Raw genomic sequence first — 22,906 nt, forward strand, 5'->3', positions numbered from 1 at the left:
ATAAACGCAGAGGCTTTCGATCTATTAAAACATGGGATCAATTATTAGCCCATTATCAGATTTTGCTAAATTTGTTTGAATTTGTTTGTTTGTTGTTTCACGCCGCAGTCAGCAATATCATATCCCAATTGCGTGGGTCGATGCTCATAATGTCAATCACTGGATTGTCTGGACCAGACTCGATTATTTACAGACCGCTGTCATATAGCTGGAATATTGCTGAGTGCGGCGTTAAACAAAAAACAAACAAATTAACGTCTTATGGTATGACCCCGGACGTTCCGCGTGATGAAATGACTAATCAAAGCTATACTGCAGTTCAAGACATCATATTGACTATTTCAGGTTTGAAACTGCTAAATGCTGTTTGTAACTCCCTCCATGGGAATGTTTTGAGTAATCGGTTGACATGCATCAACCACGTCAGCGAGCCTGACCACCCGATCCCGTTAGTCGCCTTTTACGACAAGCATAGTCACCTTTTACGGCAAGTATGGGTTGCTGAAGACCGATTCTACCCCGGATCTTCACGGGGCGGTTTGTATTGGAGGCGGGATTACATCATACATAGGCGGATCCGGGCTGGGTGGGGGTGCCCAGGGTATACTGGGTGTCCAGGACCTCCCTCCCACCCCCTGAAAATCAAATACTACATGTTGTAGGCAGTAAAAATCCTGGATCCGCCCTTGTCATGTAAATGTATGCAGATAGTGCTGTACACTGTCGCCTAAACAACCCCTCGTGGATGTTCCTCTTGATATCCTGCTTGCTTATATATCACTAACTACAAATTCACTACTTATTTTCTCGCTTCCTTTTCTGAAGTAGAGGAAGGTATTAATTAGATCACAAGTGTGTCACAGCATTACTCGTGAATCATATTTCGTTTGAACAATCATTTTCTACTCAACCGATTGTAAATGGCATGTTGATGTTACATATCTACAAATTATTATTCGAGTAGTTATAGTAAACCGTATGATTCACTTACAACCGTTCAGTGTTTCTATGAAATTCAATATTTGGATCCATGACTTCGTTCCCAAGCCTCAGTTTTATAATAATCCACTGGTTTCTCTCTTCCAAGCCGCAGAAACATGGCGTGTTTAGAAATCAATAGACAGGAGCCCAGTTGCAAGGATGCCAGCCTGACTGCGTGTCAGGTGCGTGCGCATCATCAATGGCCGAAAATGGCAGACAGCTCTAAAAGAGATAAAATCGCCGCTGCCAAAAAGAGGGTATTTACTAATATGTTAAGCAAACCAGTATGCCGGTTGATAATTATTTATTGCATACGCATGTTATGTAATTCTAGGAGTCCCTTGAAATGCTTATTATGCGATAAACGCGAAAGTAAATCGTGCCATTCGGAAGTGTTTTTTTGCTAAGTTGCCAACACCAATTTGACAGATGGAAACATTTTTGCACGTTTTGATTAATATATCCAAGATGATAGTTTAATAAGTTATGTCATTGCACCTCCACATAGTAGTCAAATATACTACAACATTTCATGCAAGTTCAATTTGAGTTAATATGAAATAGTTTTGATTATCCGTTACTACTATAATGAGTGTACGTGTTCAATCGAAAATACACATGCTTATGTCGGCCTCAAGGCTATGTTTATTCTCGTTGTTTTATATTGATACGCTATTATAACATCTACGGGCATGCCTCTCTTTGCACTGTCAGTAGTGGAGTGTAAACAGTAAACACGTCACTGAGCTCAAATTTCATACCGAAGACATTTGCTGGTACACATGGTGTATACCATGGTAAACTACACTTGCAGTCGATATACAAGATATTGGTCGTTATTATTTGTTTGATGCTCTAAAATGTCACCAATAACAGCACTCCTCATTAAAAAAATATTTTCCCCAAACTAAACAAAATATGAATATATAATGAATTTGCATGCACTTTGTACATGTATGGTTTCATACATCAACCCATACAGGAACCCATGCTTGTCATAAGGGAAACTAACAGGATCGGGTGGTGAGACTGGCTGACTTGGTTGATGCATGTCATCGTATCCCAATGCATGGATAGATGCTCATGACATCAACCGCTGGATTGTCTGGTCCAGATTTGATTATTTACAGACCGCTGTCATATAGCTGGAATATTGCTGAGTGCAACCAAACTAATTACACTGAGCCCTATCTTGTGCTTATCAGAGTAATCAAATCACATCAGTTGAAGTTATGCAAACAAGTACTTGAGAATCTACAATGAGTTATAATAAAATTGAAGACGTAAGTAGTCTAAGAATCTTCTGCCCCAGGCAGGCGGGCAGTCCTTTCGGACACTGAGTGAGATTGCTTCAACTATTTAACCTACCAATCAATAATTTACAGTCCAACAACTATGTGCATCTAACTAGTGGATGATATAACTTCAAGTCTTCTCTTTGGTTAGTTGTAACACTAGTGGTAGAGTAAGTGATTATGGCTTTATCATGTTTATGCTGACTTGGATACTGTTTGATGTGTCCAAGGGTAGAGATGGCAGAGGGTCTGTCTACCACATCTGCTAGCCAACTTTTACTACATCAAAAGCATTTTACCAGATTTGTGCTTCAGATGAGTGCTGAAGCTGGTAAAGTCTCATTCTCTCATTTTATATGTTATTAGGACTTTTTCATGATTTGATGGGAAAAAAATGATAGGACATTCTTCTGATGACATGACATTACCAACTTGACAACATTCTGGTCATTTGGTCACTGGGAATGGCTGCATTAAGCAATGATCACTCACTCACTGAGCACATAGGTGCCTCGAGCTTAGACTCAATCTATCGCTGATTTCAAAAGTCCTACAAAATTCAATTAATTTCATCGTCCCCAAAATAACACTAAACCACAGGACCACCATTTATTTAACTAAACTGGTCCTGGACCAGTGTTAGTGTCGAGCACAAATGTTGGGGCATCATCAGTCACTCACGTCAAGTATAGAATCTGGTATGCAACCATAGTGATAACTAATGATAAAATAACAAAACCGATGATAACATAGCTGTCACATGTAATATGACTCTCCCGTTTGTTGTGAGATTCAATTTATTGCTTGTGCTGAAGATAACACATGGCATATTTGCCAAACTGCTCTTTTTTAGTAGTCAGTTTTTCTAAACTGTGCTTGACAAACATTATTCTTTTCCAGTTATTTATTGTGTTAGGCCTGTTGAATGTTTTGCCCATGTGATTGCTGAAAACATATTTGCTAACGGTTGCCGTGGTTATAGAGGAACGCTTGGTGATCGCTGCATTGCATCGCCATTCATCATCTTGATGTGTCACTAATTAATACATTTATGTTGATCATGTTGATTGATCATTGGTTATCAAATAGTTTAGCAGTTTACAAAATGAAAGGGGGACCTCTGGTCCTTGAGCATGTTGAGGGTTGCTCCAATAGTATTTGAATAAAGACCTATATCTTGACGTTTTGTCATTAGGGCTGTGACAAGGACCCCTAGACTGTCGTCATTGTCAAGCTTATTTCAAACACTGTGTATGTTATGTGCAATGATATGCATGATTTGTAATATAAGTATGGTTTTCACACACACCCCTCTGGATCCGCCAATTAACTTGCTTAATTTGTAACAAATGAACTAACTGCATGCCTGACAGTAGCAGTGAATAGTAAGCAAAATAGCAATAGTCTGTATCAAGGTAGACGTGGTAGAATCTGCGAAAACCAGCATAAGTTTACCATGTTCGTATCAGTTTGTTTGTTTGTTTGTTTATTTCTAACATGTCTAAGTTTGTAACTAAACTGATCAAACATGTTCTTTGATTGTGCATTGTTAGCATGTGTAAACCAGGTAGACTTGCAGTTGCAAGGTAGACTTGTGTAACTTGGCTGATTGTGTGTCATGGAGTGGATCATTGGCTTGATGAATAGTGTGCTTGGTCCAGATGAATTACAACCCATGAAGATAATGAATGGGACTGGGACGATACACCAACACTGTGATCCGATACGTATCACAATACCTTGTTCAAGATCTGATACGTATCACGATACTTGCATGTGCTCTTATCTGTGGTGGGTAACCAATCTTTTTCATAGACAGGATGGCCAAATACATCACAGTATTGACACACTGGTGATTGGCAGTGTCAAGTATGGCGCAATGGATGAAAATATTTACGTTTTCACTACTAATTAGTGTTTGGTGTAACATTTATTACATAAAACATTTTAGGCATGTAAGGTATGTATGCATCGATGTATCGTTCCACCACTAATAATGAACAGTGGTAAAATACAGGGCTGCTAGCTAACTAAATGTCCTTGTTTTCCAGCTTAAACAATTTCAACAGAAGTCTGGACGAACTCCTACCAGCTCGCCAGCCCCGGCAACCAAAACAAACAAAGACAAGACTCCAAACAAGGAAAACATTTCCACTAATCTGTCTCCAGAGCAGAGCAAGGTAAGGGACATGTAGAAATTTCCCCATAGCTTTTGCATGGTGTGTCTTGTATTTACTCAACATGCTCCAGAATGACCATACTATGACATTGCACATTGATTACTAGACTCCTTCTGTGTTCTCACGAGTGTGCAGCATATGTTTGACATGTATCTTGGATTGGAATGTTTTTCCCTCATTTCATCAGCATTGTGGTGTGAAAAGAATTATCTTTGACAGAGGCCCTCCTTAAACATGTTAAACAATGTTAAAATTTACGTTATTCTGTTTTTATTCAAGGGATTATGGAGGTTTTTTTTATGAAAGCTATGTTAAGTTACCATGGTTATCCCTTGTGATTGTCATGGTTATAAATGTAATAGCAAGATATTTGATCAAACAGTTGAACGTTGCTTTGAGCATGTTGACATTTGATCAGGGTTAATTCTCAAATTGACTTGTGCCATCTCTAACCATGATAACATCTGATTGATGCATGGCTAGGGATCTTATTATCTTGTTTAATGTGTAGCAGAATAGGGTGAATAAATGACTTAATCCATATAATCTAGGCCATCTGTTAGCCATTCCAACATGTTCTTATGTTCAGTTTTGTTTTTTTAATCAAGAGTTTGTCGAAATATGTTTCGAAGCATAGTCACCAGTTTGAAATTAGTGCCATAAAGCTGCTTTCTGATTGGCTGATATCAACTTCTTGTCAGTCATTCCATTGGTCGGTCAAAGTTCGCGAAAAGGTCAGTCTGACATGACCTGTAATGGGATGTCCTCAGATCTTTGTTTAGCGGTAGCAAGAACTAAGATCTAATTTTAATGAGATTGTACTTCCAGTTGCCATGGCCATTAGGCAGAAGTTAAGATTGCCTATTTGTCTTCCTACAAGTTTGAATTCAATGATTCAAGCTGCCTGCTAACTGCGGAGTTAAACGACAAACAAACTTTGGAACATCATTGGAAAGACTTGCCATGTTTATTGGTTTTGTTTCTTGTTTAAAGCCACACACACTCAGCAATATTCCAGCTGTATAATGGTGGTCTCTAAATAATCAAGTCTCGACCAGAAAATTCAGTGATTGACATCATGAGCATTAATCTACACATTTGGGATACGATGACATGCATCAACCAAGTCAGCAAGCCTGACCACTCAGTCACGTTAGTCTCCTCTTATGGCAAGCATGGGTTGTTAAAGACCTATTCTCTACCGGATCTCCTGGGTCACATGCCATGTTTAATAACATGTTATTAAATTTATGTAAAGAAAGTTTATGTAGATCATGGTACTGTGTTTGTCAATTCTGTCTTCTATTGAGAAGGATTGTGTGAATTCTGTGATTCCTTCCAGGTCCCTGAGTCAAACTGTGAAAGTAACGACACCCCCTCCCCCAAGTCAGCTGTCGATGCCAGGTGGGTACATCATTTGTCAACCAGGGAAAATTCTCTGTCAGAATTTGGGACACCTTTTGCATTGCTTCCCTGCTTTCGGTATTTTAAGTTTGGACAGAGCTTTATTGTTTGCGAGCAGCTACTTATCATCATCATGTTGATTATGATTGACAAACTTAACCTTGTTATTGTATCAATCATATCTGTTTTCAGTCCATAGTGAATTAGATTTTAAAATAACATTGATAAATAACCTGATCCGATAATCCTGGATTAATTTGTCGTTCATATTATGAAAATTTCTTAACATTATATTCGGAATGTCTGTTACAAAACCTTCAGGTCTGCTGGCCCAGTAGCAGTAAATATAGTGTTGATATTGATTTGTTTGTTTGTTTGTTTAACGCTGCACTCAGCAATAGTCCAGCTATATGGCGGCGGTCTATAAAAAAACAAGTCTGGACCACACAATCTAGTGACTGACATCATGAGCATTGATCTACACAATTGGGATTTGATGACATGCATCATCCAAGTCAGAGAGCCTGACCACCCGATCCTGTTAGTTGGCTTTTATGAAAAGCATAGTCATCTTTTATGGCAAGCAAATGTTGCTGAAGACCTAGTGTCTACAGAGATCTTCATGGGTCTGTTAATGTGTGAACTAGTTATAGCTGAATTTACCGTACCAAGCAGAATGTAGCTGAAGTTGTAGACTGGAATCTAAGTTTATTACATCTAACCTGAACATGTTTAGCATGTTAAATGTTTACGGTTCTGGTAAGGGTGCAACAGTGCATTGTGTGTTTTCATGTTTACGATACGATACGCGATATGATTTTTCTGTATAGATGCAAGATGATATACTTGCTGAAATAAATTACTACTCATTTAATGACCCCTCCAGCGTTTTTGTAAGTCAAATATCGCAAAATATGTTGTAATTAGCATTTCAAGTTCACTACTAGAAATAACCGCCATGAACATGTGTCTACAACTAGCTTTTCTTTTTGAACCTGCTCTAAAATATTTATTGACAAGTTTCCATGCAATCTGACATAAATGTTCATGTTGCGATATGTATCATGACCCATGGATTGTGATTCGTATCGTATCCTGACCTTGCAGTGTCATTTAACGCCTAGGTTCTGGGTCCCGTTCCACAAAGCGATGTCAGCGCTATGATTGTCGTAGGATATATTAAAGTATGGGAGTTATGATTGTCCTAGCGCGACGATCGATTTGTGGAATGGGGCACATATTAACTCATTAAATTCAGGCCAGTTATTACTACATATACTACAGCATGTAGATAGTTACTTGCAGTTTTTGTTTTACACATCCTAGACAAGCTGAAGAGCAGCCCAAACATGGCCACTCCCAGTGGTTTGGGTCCTCCACCAGGTATAACTGCAGCGTGAAGCTGTTCCTAGTTGTGTTGCTGCTTGCTGTGCCTTCTGTTTCTCCACTGACTGAGCTTTAAGTAGTCCTAGATATCACCTGGACTGAAGCATGTTCTCTGTACCCTAACAGGATGAAGTTGCGTAATTATGACAATGCTTCAGTCTGCATCCTTTTGGAATGTCTTCAGCAAAGAATTCTCATTCAAGGGACAGATTCATACCCCTTTTGATCTAATTTTGTTTGTAACTGCTGTGAAAGTTTTGTTATTTGACATCTCAGACAGTCCCTGTCAGACATATGCTTCAGGTTGGTTTTGATAAACAAGCTCATGGTGATAATTCTCTGCATTATTTATTGCAAATTCAAGTTGTATTGAGTTCATCAGAATGTGAAAATGATGTTACTTTGGTGTGCTGGAAGTCGAGGTATTTTGGAATGGTTAAAGCTCAGTCCTTCTTTTTATTGCTTTTCAGCCTGTTGATGTTAGACATATAAATCCTCTAGATATTTATATTTACTCACATACCTCATCTGTCATATCTGTGTGTGCATTTTGCTACTCATGCTAGTCGTGTTTGAACTATTATGATCAAACATTTTCAAGATGTATAGCTTCAGCATGTGAATAGAGACAGACAAGTATGTCACAATCCTATTGTTACATTCTAGACCTAGACTTCTTGTTCTAGCTCAAACTTGTTATGTATACATCACTGACAATTATAAGAAGTTGCATCTCTTGTGAGATTCCAGGGCAGTGTTGGTTGGATCCAAGTACCCCACTCTGCTCATATGACGCAACTAACCACTAATGTGTAGGATGAGGACCAGATGGATACAAATTGCTGATTGTTACCATGGTTGCCCTGGCAGATATTACAGGGTTCATGCTCTCACTGCACATTCTCACAAAATTGTTAGTTTAATGGGTGAATATTCGTGCACAAATATGAGCTGTCATTCCAGGTTCTTACTGTCATGTCATGTTCAATCCTCATAAGTGTTTCAAAGTCAGTGGTAGAAACTAACATATAGCAAAACCCTTCAAAATGGCAAATTTCTACTTGTCCTTATGATACATTAACTGTTGGGTAGTTTGTCAAGGACTATAGGACTAGTGCCAGTTTCTAACGCTGAAAATAGAATATTCCACAGTCAGCCTCACTTCTTGTTTAACATAAGTGAAGGTCAGATGCTAATCCTTGCAAGTAGGGTGTCATTAGTGTGTCCGTAGATGCTGAGATTTTAGCTTTTAAACAACTCTTCCCGTAATAATGAAAGAAAAATTACTTGCCGGCTTTACAATGGTGTGACAGCCATAATGCTGAGTTAATAGGCAGGATTAGTCAGACTGTATTGACTCCAATAGTGCATGAAGCATTTGTAACCCACAGCATGATGTGTACCAGCAATCTCATATTAGCTCTACAGGAAGTGATGTCATAGTTCACTTGCCTCTTTGTCATTTTCAGATTTGTCCGACTTAATTGCCAAGTTCTCAACCTTCATCACTGTTCAACGTTTTTGTTAACTCTTGCTAACATCCAATTTATTAATCTACCAATTCCTTGTGTTTTCAAAACAAACCTGTTATTATGTTTGTCTGTATTGCATATGTATGATGTTGGTATAAAAGAAATAGATTTTTATTGTTTTGGTCCTTTTGGGTGAAGCACTGTTACAATGTTTACTGATAATGCCGAGACGCTGCTGGCCACCCCTATGTTGGTGTTATTGTTGAACACTACATGGCAGGGTTCCTGTAGCAATATTTGCTGATGACAATTTTAACATGTTTAAGTGATTTATAGTAAATTGGTAAATGTGAAAAAAGTAGTTTATTGATGTTTAGATAAGGCCTGGGGCCCCGTTCCACAAAGCTATCTTGGCTCTTTGATTGTCGTAAGTCAGTGTTAAAGAACAGGACTTACGATCAGCTAAGTGTCACGATCCGATCGCTGTGTCGAATGGGACCCAGAACAGAATTCCTAAAGCGTGGTATGATGTTTATGCTGTTCCTGTAATAAATACATCCTCAATGATCCAGTGTATCATGGTGTATTATGTCTCCATTCTAATTTGATAAATACCCTGTACCCTTTTGCTGCTGTAGGTTCTTGTTGAAACGACACAACACTAAGCGTAGCCTTCCAAAGAAATGCAGGATTGGAATAATCATGATCACCACTTTTCTGTTTGTTGCATACCTTCTCGATTACAACATCTAAAGTATAAAAACATCCCTCCCTTCCCTTATCATGCTTATCACTGGGGAAAACATTTCTTTTAGCTTGAACATCGTAATGATAGTCTTCTGATTTGATTAAATTTATAGAGTAGGGATGCATTTATCAACAAATTTGTATGTAGCCATCAGGGCTTGCTCCTTTTAAGAGTTACTGGCCCTTCTCCAAACTAACGAGACTACAACAACATGATGGAGGACGTGAAGTGACCGAGCCTATGGTCGTGTAGCCACCTGGGAGGGCTCTGAACATTTTAGAACTCCTCACCCCTGAAACGCCTGTTCCTGCACTCTGAGATTATATCTTAGCTTCCATTCGCCTCATTTCATGCTGATTTATGAGCAAAGAAACAACATTGCAAAATGTCTGGTTGTCATTCTACTGAGATGAGGGGCGGTCGGGTAGCCTAGTGGTTAAAGCGTTCGCTCGTCACGCCGAAGACCCGGGTTTGATTCCCGACATGGGTACAATGTGTGAAGCCCATTTCTGGTTTCCCCTGCCGTGATATTGCTGGAATATTGCTAAAAGCGGCGTAAAACCAAACTCACTCACTCTACTGAGATGATTAACATATATCTTTCTTTGAGTTAAACATTCACACGACCTCATCCCCCCTAAATATTTTCTCTTCAGAATTACATGATTCACAGGTAGTGACCAATTAAAAATATTGAACACATGGAGGAAGAAGGGGTGAAATTTTGACTAGCCAGACAGGACATCGGTTTTGTGGTTTAGCAAGCCCTTTGTAATTTTAAGTAGTTAAATCGACCCCTTTAGAGGACTCACAGTTTTGAAATTAGATCACCCAGAAGAGTAATTTTATTGGTTAATTCAAGCTGATACTGTTGGACGATAGTGACGTCACTTCTGCAAATAAAGCTTTGATGGCATCCAGGGTGTTTAGCACAATAGAATGGAGATATACTACACTGGACAGACAAGGCTGATGAGAGTATTGGGAGGTTATTAATGTTGTTTGCTGTTTCTCTAGAACAACGTCCTCCACTGAGAGCCTGCAGCAGCTGTCCAGACAGATCAATGGCCTTCTAGCAGAGGTGGGTTTGCTGATGGCATATGCAAGTAGAAATGTTTCCCAGTGATGATGGACTCGAAATGTTTTTGTGCGTTATTATCTGAAGTACAAGATGATAATCTACATATATGTTACAATTGAGAGAGGGCGGTAGGGTAGCCTAGTGGTTAAAGTGTTCGCTCGTCACGCAGGCTCGATTCCCGACATGAGTACAATGTGTGAAGCCCATTTCTAGTGTCCAGTGGCGTGATATTGCTGGAATATTGCAAAAAGCAGCATAAAACCATACTCATTCATTCATTCATACAATTGAGAGATGGACATTTTAGATTAACTTAATTAATTGCTTGTGGAGTTTTGTCAATCGGTATAAACATGATGAAAGTCGTTGACAGGAGCACTAAAGAGAACTGGAAAGTATTTTTTAGCACATAAGTACATAATATTGAGCATTATGCTGCATATATGTATTCTCATGGTTCCAATATCCCGGCTATGGTATTCACGTTTCGGATCAGTTGCCAAAGGGAGATAACTCATGACACAATAATTCTTTGTCAAATGACTTGTCCTGATTGAAATATGATGTCTGACAGATATTTTAACAAGGTCAAAAATATTGGCTGTGTCATAGTGTATGTACTTGTAGAGTTTACAGGGTTAGAACTTAACTCAAAAGCTTTTCTAGCCCAGGTAAAGATGAAATGCCCTTGTATTGTTAAAACAATGGGAAATTCGGAAATTTGTACTAGCCCTGGACTAGTGTTAAGTTCCAATTCTGAGTTGATATTTCTCATGATACTAATATTAAATTTGTTGTCCCTTTTTTTACAGACCTCGGACTTTGTCAATGGTGAAGAGATGGATACCACAAATGGTTCAAGTGTTGCAGAGCTTGAGGTGAGGCGATTTGGGGAGTTAATCATGGCATGTAACAAGGACTGAAGAACAACTAATTTTTGTGCCCAATAACAATGTATGCCATTACCATAGTTACAGTGGCATGTCTCTGCATTTTAGAAACTGAGGGTGAATACAATTCATGAATCCTTATGTTTTTATTGATTGTCTGAGAAACCTAACGTGATGATCACTTAAATTGTCATGTATTCTTTAGTGGTGTAACAATACAGCAATATAGCATTGTATCGTGATCCGAGGCTCATCAGTTTACAAACCATGTATCACGATACATATGATACATTACATTTCAATTTATCTTTGAGATTGAGTAAAAACACAAATAATAACAGAAACTGTTCAACAACCAGCTTACGCAGATTCTCTAGTAATTCCCAGTTGGCTATAAATAGCATAACATTCTCGCTGCCCTTTAACCTATATATTTCTGCCCTACAATATCCCATCTTCGATCTGAAATTTTAAAACATATAAGTCACCTACACAAAGAAAGAATATCAACTTATGCAATGGAAGTGCTGTATTTGGATACGAATCATATCGCACCCATAGTATCAGGACATTTATCGTATCACGACCCAATCATATTATTGCTACACTAGTATTCTCATAGAGTATTTTAGCCTGTGGTCGTGTAGCCAACTAGCAGGGCTCTGAAAGTTTTAGAACTCCTCACCCCTCGAACGTTTTTTCCTTCACTCTGAGATTATCTCTTGGCTTCCATTTGCCTCATTTCATGGTGATTTATGTGCAAATAATGAAGTTGTTGTACACAACATTACAAAATGGCATTGTCATTCTACTGAGTTGAAGGGGTGGTCGGGTAGCCAAGTGGTTAAAGCGTTTGCTAGTCACGCTGAAGACCAGGGTTCAATTTTCGATAGGGTACAATGTGTGAAGTCCATTTCTGGTGTCCCCCGCCGTGATATTGCTGGAATATTGCTGAAAGCTCACTCACTCATTACTGAGATGATCCAATTAAGAAAATTAAACATACACAGAAAAGGGTGAAATTTTGTAATTTTAACTGGCACAGACCAACGGGCCAGCAGTGAATCAACCCCTGTATTAAGTGTGCCCAGCACAATTGAATGCATTTTGACAGATCTTAGAAACAGTGAAATTCACTTGATACAGTCAAACAGACATCCTTAACCATTATTTAGGTACATGCATTTCTAATTTCATTTTTGTTTTTTCACATGTTCACTTTTGGTTTTCATTTTTTTTCCATAGAAGCGGAATCGTGAACTTGCAGCTCTCCTGGAGAAATACTCATCAACTAATGAACAGTTGACAACACAGATTGAACAAGTTGTGAGTCACATAGCACCTATACAGGGCTCCCCTGCTCCAAGGGATTTTAAATTAGCCTTTTGAACTCACTTAAGTCTTTCCTCTACCTTTTGCAGGAAATTTCTGTGGGAAATTGTTAGCAGATGTGTTGATGAGATTTGAATTTTCATGTTCTCAACATACGCTTATTTTGGATTCATAACTGATAACACCAAATTTTGATGAAAGTCTCATTTGTGTCAGGAAGGTTTTCAGGCAGAGTTTTTTTTAAATATATGGACGAGAAATCTGATAATCCTTCTTTTTTTAGCCTAGCAGATGCATTTAAGCATGGTAAGGACATTATGGACATACGGTGCATATCAGGATTAGTCTTCCACAACTTGAAACATTTCCAGCAGGCCAAAAAGGGTCCTTGTCATACCTCACTCTTCACAGAGTATTGGCCATTATGTGTCCAATTACAAAACAAACTTGGGGCTGTGGGTTGGCATTCGCTTGTCATGCCAGAGACCTCGGTTTGATTCCCAACACTGGCAGTGTTAGAAATTGGCACTAGTCCTATAGTCCTTGCCAAACTGCCCAATAGTTAAGGTATCATAAGGACTAGTTGAAATTGGCCCTTTTTGCATCATAAGAACTAGTGTAGTGGACGAAAACTGTTAGTTTCTACCTCTGCATTGGAACTGTGTTTGAAGCACCTTTGTCATGATATTGCTAGAATGTTGCTAAAAGAGCCATAAAACGCCTGCTCGTTTCTGGTTATCTGCCCTTGAGTTCAAGGTTAGTTTCAGTGTTGAATGGCTGCCAGCTGTGAACACAGATTGATGCTGTTGTCCTGCTTGTTACAGAGAAGTCATGCGAAGACCCTACAGGAGCAGCTGGACCAGGAGCGAGATGGCTTCGATGATAAACACAAGAAAGATGTTGGGTCCCTCAGGGAACAACTGCAGGTATTGTCTCTGAGATGTATTCCCTCATTAAGCATGGGCCACAACAAAATTATTATTCCATAAACATGTTTTGTTTGAGATGGGGGCTGGTGATTTTGTCATCAGGAATAGAAACAGACTGGTGTAAATAGCTTCTGAACAGTCACAGCCGAGGTGGGCCAGTCATCTGAGGTGTAACCAATGAACACTTTTTATAACCAGAGAGTGTAATAAGATGATTAGTTTACGTACTTAAGTATGGATTTGTTGACATGGTATTTCCGGTGTTACGTGCTCACAGTAATGTCTTTGTTTTTTGGGGGGGAAAAAAACATCAAAACTCTTCAACCCTGTGTTTAAGACGTCATCCCTTGAAAGCACCCTTATTCTAGGTATGAAAAACTCACCTTTTACACTGCGATACACTGTACTCTTTTGATAGGTAATCAATGATACAGTTACTTTGATATGTCTTTTTCTACTCCTTACTCTGGTGATGCAATGGGATAGCCTGATAAAACAATGCAAAACAATATGGAAATAAGTTCTTTGAGTAGGATTAAGAAGTTGATGTGATGATCAAGGACATGTTCGTATGGATAGACATTAAACAACTTCTTTAATATAACTAAGTTGACATTTCAGTGAGATTCTAATCTCTAGACTGCTTGTATCTTACTGTCTTCCTATCAACTTGTTGTCCCTCCGTATAATTCCATTGTTTTCCTTATCAGCTAGCACCTCACGATACTTAACCCAGATCAATCTTATCAACTTGTATGCATCAATCATGATTGTATTACACTGTGTGATGTCAATCACTCTTTGTACTTCTGCCTTATCATTTGTATATATCTCCCATCCATATCTATGTAACCCCATATTTGACCTTGATGTACATCACTTGCTTGACAAAGGTGTTGAATCTACATCAAAGCGTCACCTTAGTTACAATAAAGAAGCTGTTTATCCATATCTTGTAATCTGAATTCCCACTGAATGTCTTCCATTACCATGGCTTGTTCTGACCTCGTGTTTGTTACCACACAAGACAAAAGTGATGTGCAAAGTAGCCTGTGGCAGTGTTGTAATGCTAAGTCATCACTGTGCGGGAGGGTAACTGAATCTTACTTATGCTATGTGACCTACCAAGGGCCGTTATCAGGGACTGGTTCACAGACTTTCTGTTCCTTGCAGGTGCACATACAGACGATCGGAATACTTGTTGCGGAGAAAACAGAGTTGCAGTCTCAAGTCAGTCAGTCACAGCGCATTGCGGAGCAGAGATTAGGTAGGTGTATTTTATCTTCATCCTATTATAACATAATCATTGTCATCTCTCTGACAACTTAGCAAGAGCTTGACGCCAACAACCAGTCTAAATGCCTCTTGTGAACACGTCGGCATTAATCTGCATTGTACATCACGGCTTCATACAAGAGAGCTCATTATATTCAGTCAATTCAGAACAACCAGGCTAACCCAGTACAGGTTCTATTGAGGATCAAACTGTGAAGATCCAGGGTAGAATAGGTTTTCAGCAGCCCATGCTTGTCATAAGAGGCGACGAATGGGATCAGGTGGTCAGGCTCGCTTACTTGGTTGATGCATATCATTGTATACCAATTGCATGGATTGATGCTCATCATATCAATCACTGGATTGTCTGGTCCAGATTCTATTATTTACAGACTGCTGTCATATAGCTGGAATATTGCCGAGTGCGGTGTTACACAACAAACCAACCAAACAAATTGGTTCAGACAGGACAAATCAGTGTACGGTAATGTGATAAGATTGCTATTTTTGATGACAACAGTTTTGTGAACTGACGTTTTCATGATTTCAGATGAGATTGAGGAGTTCAGTGGTCGTCTGAAAGCATCTCGACAGAGAGTGGCTGACTTGGAGAGAAACGTATCGTCTGTATCTTCGTCTAGTCAGCAGTATGAAAAGGTTTGTGTTTGTTTATTTGTTTATTTGTACCCAAACATGTATAATTTACGTTAATTACTGAAACTTGATAACTGTGTCCCTGACCCCAATCAATATTGTCTGATCATTTCTTCTAAAAAGGAAGTGTGATTATTATTTTTTAAATAACCCTGTCAATTGAAGCATCTTTGTATGTCCCTCATTTTGATATTAGACAATAGGTAACATTTTTTAAGTGGAGATATGATATGCATACCACAGATCTTTCTACCCATTCTGCTAAAGTACATACAGATACAACATTGCATCATACCCTGTTCATTCAGGTTGTGTTTCTACCATGTTGCTTCATCAGGATAACACTGACATGCTTGTATTGTGTGAATCAATATGCCCCAGTAATGCGACGTCCGTTGAACTGTTTTGGTGATGCCCATTTTAGGGGTGTCACAACTCACAGGTGTAGCAGTGCAGCGCGATGTTGCAGTGCAGCGCGATGTTGCAGCACCATGCTGCAGCACCATGCTGCATCTGATGGTGCATCTGATGGTGAACTGATATGCCTACCATGATTCGTATTTTGATGCTGAATTTTCCAAGGATTATGTTTACAGAGTTTTTGACTTGGACTGATAACAACTCGGGTTAGCACTAGCTTACTGACTATTAAGAATCAATGCAAATATGATTGCATGATGTAATTACAAAGAGTCTACATTAACCAGTCATGCATGTTAAACACATACTGGTAATACACAAAACTGGTAATACACAAAACTGGTAATACACAAACTGGTAATACACAAAACTGGTAATACACAAAACTGGTAATACACAAACTGGTAATACACAAAACTGGTAATACACAAAACTGGTAATACACAAACTGGTAATACACAAAACTGGTAATACACAAAACTGGTAATACACAAAACTGGTTCAATACAAACTGGTAATACACAAAACTGGTAATACACAAAACTGGTAATACACAAAACTGGTTCAATACAAACTGGTAATACACAAAACTGGTAATACACAAACTGGTAATACACAAAACTGGTTCAATACAAACTGGTAATACACAAAACTGGTAATACACAAACTGGTAATACACAAAACTGGTTCAATACAAACTGGTAATACACAAACTGGTTCAATACAAACTGGTAATACACAAAACTGGTTCAATACAAACTGGTAATACACAAAACTGGTAATACACAAACTGGTAATACACAAAACTGGTAATACACAAACTGGTAATACACAAAACTGGTTCAATTCAAACTGGTAATACACAAAACTGGTTAAACATAATCAAATTAAACACAAACTGGTTAAAAACAGACTTACTATCCCCGGTTAGCAATGCTTCACAGAACATTAGTTTCCTGCAAAAACTAGTGCAAATAAAGTATTGTAATGTGTATCAATGGACTTAAGTATCGCGCTACGTAAACGAGGTGATTGTGACACCCCTAGCCCCCGACAGCCCCTTGCTCTGACTATGACTGGTAGGTAAGTGTTGTAGTTAAGTCAGTATGTGGCACTAACACTTGTTTTCCTGGCACTGTAGACTCTGGAAGAGGTAAGCTGAGTGTTTATCATGTTTACTGGTTGTCTGTTTTGTGTTTGTCCCACCTTGTCCCACCTTGTAGATAGATTGGGAGCTTGCTCTGTTTGGGTGGAGAGGAAATGTTTGGATACTGTGGTCATCACTTGCGTAACATTTTCAACTAGTTCGCTTCAAAGTTTTAATCGGTTTTACACAATTTTAATGGTAGATGGTAGAGGGGTAGATTTCTATTTGGTGCAGATTCATGGGATAACAAATTAACAAAGCGATTATTTTGTTCTTCAATGTGTCAATGTTTTAACAACAATATCACTTGATATCATATATTACAAATCATTTGGTGAAATCAGTATCAGAATGTGAGAATTATGATATATCTCCCAGAAAGTGTTTTTACACCATCTCATTTAAAGGCATTTGTTGTGAATGTAGACAGTGTAAATCCAAGCCTGTGTATATTTCTCACTTTCCCCTGTGGGGATCCTAGGTTAGATTAGGCCACCAGCAACCTATGCTGATCGTAAGAGGCCACTCAATGGATCAGGTGGTCAGGCTTGTTGATTGGGTGGCATCATACCCCGACAGCATGGATCAATGCTCACAATATCAATCACTGGATTCTCCAAACTCTTTTATTTACAGGCTGTTGCCATAGAATTTGAATACTAGTGAAGTGTTAAAAAAATAATTAAATATTTATTTCATCGTTGAACCCATTGATGAGTTTCTCATGTATTTTCAGTTTTTCTTTCGTTTTTCATCCTATTCAGTTTGTCATTCTGTTTTTACCCCCTTAATGAAAATTAGAAGTGTTACTTATTTTATTTGGTAATATGGAACCAACTTGAAATTTATATTATAATTAAAATAAGATTTATCAGCATGCTCTGCATGTTGAGTTGAAAAAGATTTCAGGAGCTGGTGCAGATCTGGTTAGGCAATTAATAACATTTTACATGTCTGTACTCATTACATCATGGACGAGGGATGTATGTATGTATACATGGTGTGATGCAAATTGATACAGAATTGATAATTAAAGATGAATTTATTATGTAAAGATGAAAGTGTGTCATTGTTTGTATCATGTATCATGTGTCGTGGCTAATTGTGTTTGTTGCCCTTTGTTTGTTGCCAGTGTTTGTGTCTGTGCACCAAGTTGCACCATTTTTAGATATTCACAATGTTGTGTTCCACACCGAACAAGGGAGATAATTTACTGACATGAAATGTGGTTTCCAGCTATTTCTATCCATTGTGCAGAGACGTGAGAGCCAGTTGGACTTTTGTTTGTTACCTGAGCTAGTTCCAAAAGACTTACACCGAAATTCACCCAATCCCCACGTGGATTGTTTCATTTGTTTGACTCTTCATTGATTCAAAATGTTTATCTAGACCTACACAGAGGCCAGTGGGGCGATCGGCCTCTACTCTACAGCAAGTGTGATTATAGTTATTATTCATTAAGGGTGAAATGATACAAGGTCATGATACGATATGTATCTTGATACACAGATAACGATACAATACATATCGTGATACACATATTTACGTCAAATTGCATGGAAACCTCTTGACTATTAATTTTTCGGATCATGTTCTAAAGGAAAAGCTGGCTGTAGACACATGTTCGTAGCTGCTATTTTTATAATGCTACTTACAATACATTTTGCGAATTTGACTGACAAAATTGCTGGGGGGTTATTAAACAAGTAGTAAGTAATATATTTAAGCAAGTGTATCGTCTTGCATTGATACAGAAGAAAACGTACCGATGTATCGTTTCATCCCTATTATTCATATTTCGACTTTGGAGAGGGGGCTTATAGTTTACTGACTACCGGACCGTTATTGATAGAGACTTTAATGCTAGTTTTACTTTATTGCATTCAATGCAATGTAAAATTAAATATATCTGAATTTCAGAAAACAATTGCAACAAGATAATGTTTATTTTCTCAATTTACCTGACAAGGGCCCTTAGTTTGGAATCCGAGTCCCTGACTTTTGCTTGTCACACCGAAGCCCGGGTTCGATTCTCACATGGGTACAATGTGTGGAGCCCATTTTTGGTGTGCCCCGCCATAATATTTCTGGAATATTGATAAAAGCTGAAACCCAACTCACTCTTGGTAATTTGTCAAATACTTTGAAATTTCAGTGACAATATTGCCTCAAAAGCTGTGATATTTCCTTCTCCTAAAGCATACTTCATAATGGTAACTTATCTTTGTACCAGGTATATATATCAAGGATATATGGTTATTTTCAAGAAACGATTATTTTGAGTAAGTTATCTCCCTTACAACACGTTCTCACATGTCTCTATGTTAAATGATGGTGCCTCTTCACATGAAAATCAGACTCCTTTCCAAATGTTTTGCAGGCTAATAGAGAGTCTACGAAGGAAATTGATAGATTGAAAATGGATCTGTATAAGGCAAAGTAAGTTTTGAAATAATGGCATGTACCATATTTGCCGTAATAAGCACCCTGGGCTCATATAACATTGCAAAGAAGGTGCTTATCATGCTCATTAAACTCCATACAATCAAATTTGATTTTGGAGATTGAGCGGTAATGAACAAACTAAGTTCAAACATTGATGAAACCCAACCTTTTGTGATAATTGTTATAGGCAGTTCTGTGCCTCTTCTATACTGCGTATTTCTGTAAAAACAATAACATAATAAAATGTGGACTGTCATGTAAATATTCGATCTTACATGAGGCACTTTTGCAGATTACTTAAAGATATCTCGAAGTTTTGTCATGGTGTATATTGGAGCAGAGCACTTAGTATGGCGAATACGGAATTACAAATGTCCAAAAGTCTGCAAGCCTCATTCTGTTGTCATTATAGTTTATATTAATCATATGTATTATAAAATATGGTAAATGCAATATGATATTTGTCAGTAAGTTGTAAGTGTTCAGGTACAAGTTTGTATGATGCATAATTCCTGCTGTGAACTTGATTAACATGATTAAGGACGTGAATAACTTCTTTCGCCTTTTGGATTGTTAACATGTCTTGTTGTTTCAGTAAATCCAAAGATGAATTTCAACAGCAGAGTTCTGAACTATCTGAGAAACTCAGTTCAAAGGTAATGTGAATAATGGGACTATGCTATGCTACGCTGTACTATACTAATAGTAGGAATAATTGTCAATATCAGTCTGACCGATACTCAGTTTTACTGTGAGTCAAACTACTGTACATTCCCTTTCATACAGCATGTATAGTCTGAAACATTTTAATAACTTGAGGGCAAGATTTTGGATACTCAAAATAGTCCGACCAACAGGAGAAATGTCAGACAAAATGCTGAGTTGTCAAAATTTCTTTTTTTGATATTACTTTGACTGGAAAAATATTAACGTGGGCTTTGGAGCTCTCATAGTTTAAACTGTCATAGGTTGATATGTAGACAAGATGTGTGGCCTGGCTGATTGTCCTTCACTGTGGCCCGGCTGATTGTCCTTCACTGTGGCCCACTGGCATTGGTAGTTGCTCATGCTGTCAACCACTGGTTTTCCAGGCCTGGACTTGATTATTTACATGCCGAGTTGATACAGCTGGAATACTGCCGACTGTGACTATTGCTCAGTCAGCAAGTGACATGGTTCCATGGATCGGAAGTGTTTCCTCTCTGGGTGTCCATGGTTGATGTGTTTTAAGGATGTGTTTCTGTTTCATCCAGGTTGGAGAATTTTCAAGCCTTGAACAAACTGTTGCTGAGTTACGGAAGCGACTAGAAATGGCGGAGCTCTATGCACAACAGGTAGGTCTGATAAGCATGATAAAGCATCATCCGTTGCAGTGACGGCAACAAACACATAATCAGTTGTCAACATGTTTGTCTAATTTGTGTTTTTGTTAAATTTGTCTTTATGTATCAGGGCTCGATTAGCTATATTAAACATACACAAGTGCAATATAATATGTAATATTTATGTGTACATATGTGTGATGTTAAACCCCATTTCACCTCACCTCACCTTAGGCAAGCTACCTTACCCCTAATGTTTAATGACCCATGAAGAATCGGGTAGAGAAGAGCAAGCCCATGCTTGCTGTATGAGGCAAATATTTTTGTTGTAAGAGGCGACTAATGGGATCGGGTGGTCAGGCTCGCTGACTTGGTTCATACATACTTTGTATGCCAATTGCGTAGATCGATGCTCATGATGTTAATCACTGGATTGTGTTGTCTGGATTCAATTATTTACAGGGCATACATATATTTACATATATGTGACAATAGCTGAGTGTGGCGTTAAACAACAAACACATAATGTTCAGCCTCAGGGTTACAACAAGGACCCCTTTCATGCTTGACTCTGGACTGTGTATATTGATAGTTTCTGTTTCTGTTTCTTTGTGTCAGTAGTTTTTCATATTACAACTAAAACAGATATATACATCATTCTGATTGTTTTTCAGCTTTCAAGTGAAAGCGAAACTTCCAGTGAGTCGGTGAAAGTGGTTGAGCAGCTGCAGGTTGAGAGGGACACATTGATAGCCAAAATCCACCAGTATGACGAGTCTTTCCATAAAGTGGCCGCCGAGCGGGACCAGATATCGGAGCAGTACAGACACTACACGGAACAGCTGCAGCGACAGAGCCAGGAGCTCTCGCAACAGGTGGGCACGACACAGTCTACAGACATAGCTCTTTGGAGATTCCAGGACAGAGGAGTCTCCAGGACATCATGCTCGTCTGATTAAAGACGATCGAATGATCAAGTTTGGAGACTAGCTGATTCTGTGTCTTCATGCCTAAAGGTTCTTAAGGTGTAAACTGGAGTATTGACCTGCTGGTGATGTGGTTCAAATGTTGCTGACTCCAGCGTTAGAAAACCACCACCACTTGCAAGAGATCACTAAAGTGGACAGTGTCAGGTCCCCGTTGAAACTCCAGGTCAGAATAGGTTCCCACTACTATATTTGTCTGTGGACTGTGTCAGGTCCCTGTGTCCTGCATAGTCTGTTCTGTGACTGTTGAAGATAACGTTTGGTCTCTGTCCAGGTGTCCAGCATGGCGGAGGAGCGAGAGCAGCTGCTGGCCAGACAACATCACCTGGAGGCCTCCGCACTCGAGCTGCAGAGAAAGCTGGGTATGTACACTGCTCACTCAAGATTACAAAGCCTTGTATGGCTGTATGGCTCATCTTGTCTGGAATTAACAAAGCAGAGTCAAGAGGTCATAACCCTCAAGTTTAAAGTTCAAGATTGAGAGTCTCGCCAGATTCAAATACCACAGAAGACCTCAAGCATTCCCCTCAATTTAGAACATTTTTGGACTCAAAGGGATGGGGGATGGGTGTGGTGGGGGCGGGGTAGACATATTTGTTCTTGGCTCAAGTCCCGGTGGAGTTCCCATCCTATTCTGAGCGATAACTTGAAAACAGTTCAATGTTTTTCAACACAACTTGGCGGATGCGTTACTCATCAGCTTAAGTGGTACCTTTTGCTATTTTATTTTTTATGTTTTCATGGGAACAATTTCGACTTAGTCTCAAATGAGGGTAGGGTTCATTTCCGGGCCATTACTTGAAAACCATTCAATGATTTTCAACAGGATTTCACACATGCATTGCTGACTGGTGCCCTTTTGATATTATGAAAGTTTTCTAAATTATTTGTTGATACCTTTCCATGGAAACAATTTCAACTTTGACTCAAAGGATTCTAGACTTTGTGTCCGAGCCATA

General features: G+C 38.8%; 1 protein-coding gene across 4 annotated transcripts in view; it reads left to right on the forward strand.

The window, feature by feature from the left end:
- The first annotated feature begins 1,097 nt into the window (after nt 1-1,097).
- The window catches only part of LOC139472960 (golgin subfamily A member 2-like), a 42,848-nt gene continuing 21,039 nt past the window's right edge, over nt 1,098-22,906 (forward strand). The window contains exons 1-16 of one of the 4 annotated variants that reach the window (XM_071255437.1): nt 1,098-1,238; nt 4,328-4,456; nt 5,799-5,860; nt 7,187-7,243; nt 10,484-10,547; nt 11,360-11,425; nt 12,683-12,763; nt 13,594-13,695; nt 14,872-14,965; nt 15,524-15,630; nt 17,189-17,200; nt 19,575-19,633; nt 20,235-20,295; nt 20,893-20,973; nt 21,636-21,836; nt 22,222-22,309. In XM_071255437.1, the coding sequence (XP_071111538.1) occupies nt 1,098-1,238; nt 4,328-4,456; nt 5,799-5,860; nt 7,187-7,243; nt 10,484-10,547; nt 11,360-11,425; nt 12,683-12,763; nt 13,594-13,695; nt 14,872-14,965; nt 15,524-15,630; nt 17,189-17,200; nt 19,575-19,633; nt 20,235-20,295; nt 20,893-20,973; nt 21,636-21,836; nt 22,222-22,309 (1,405 nt within the window). The remainder of the gene's footprint in view (nt 1,239-4,327; nt 4,457-5,798; nt 5,861-7,186; nt 7,244-10,483; nt 10,548-11,359; nt 11,426-12,682; nt 12,764-13,593; nt 13,696-14,871; nt 14,966-15,523; nt 15,631-17,188; nt 17,201-19,574; nt 19,634-20,234; nt 20,296-20,892; nt 20,974-21,635; nt 21,837-22,221; nt 22,310-22,906) is intronic. The other 3 variants (XM_071255438.1, XM_071255439.1, XM_071255440.1) reach the window with 3 other exon arrangements.

Source organism: Haliotis cracherodii, unplaced genomic scaffold, assembly GCF_022045235.1.
Source record: "Haliotis cracherodii isolate W230 unplaced genomic scaffold, xgHalCrac1.p SCAF_26, whole genome shotgun sequence".
Classification (NCBI taxonomy): Eukaryota; Metazoa; Mollusca; class Gastropoda; order Lepetellida; family Haliotidae; genus Haliotis; species Haliotis cracherodii.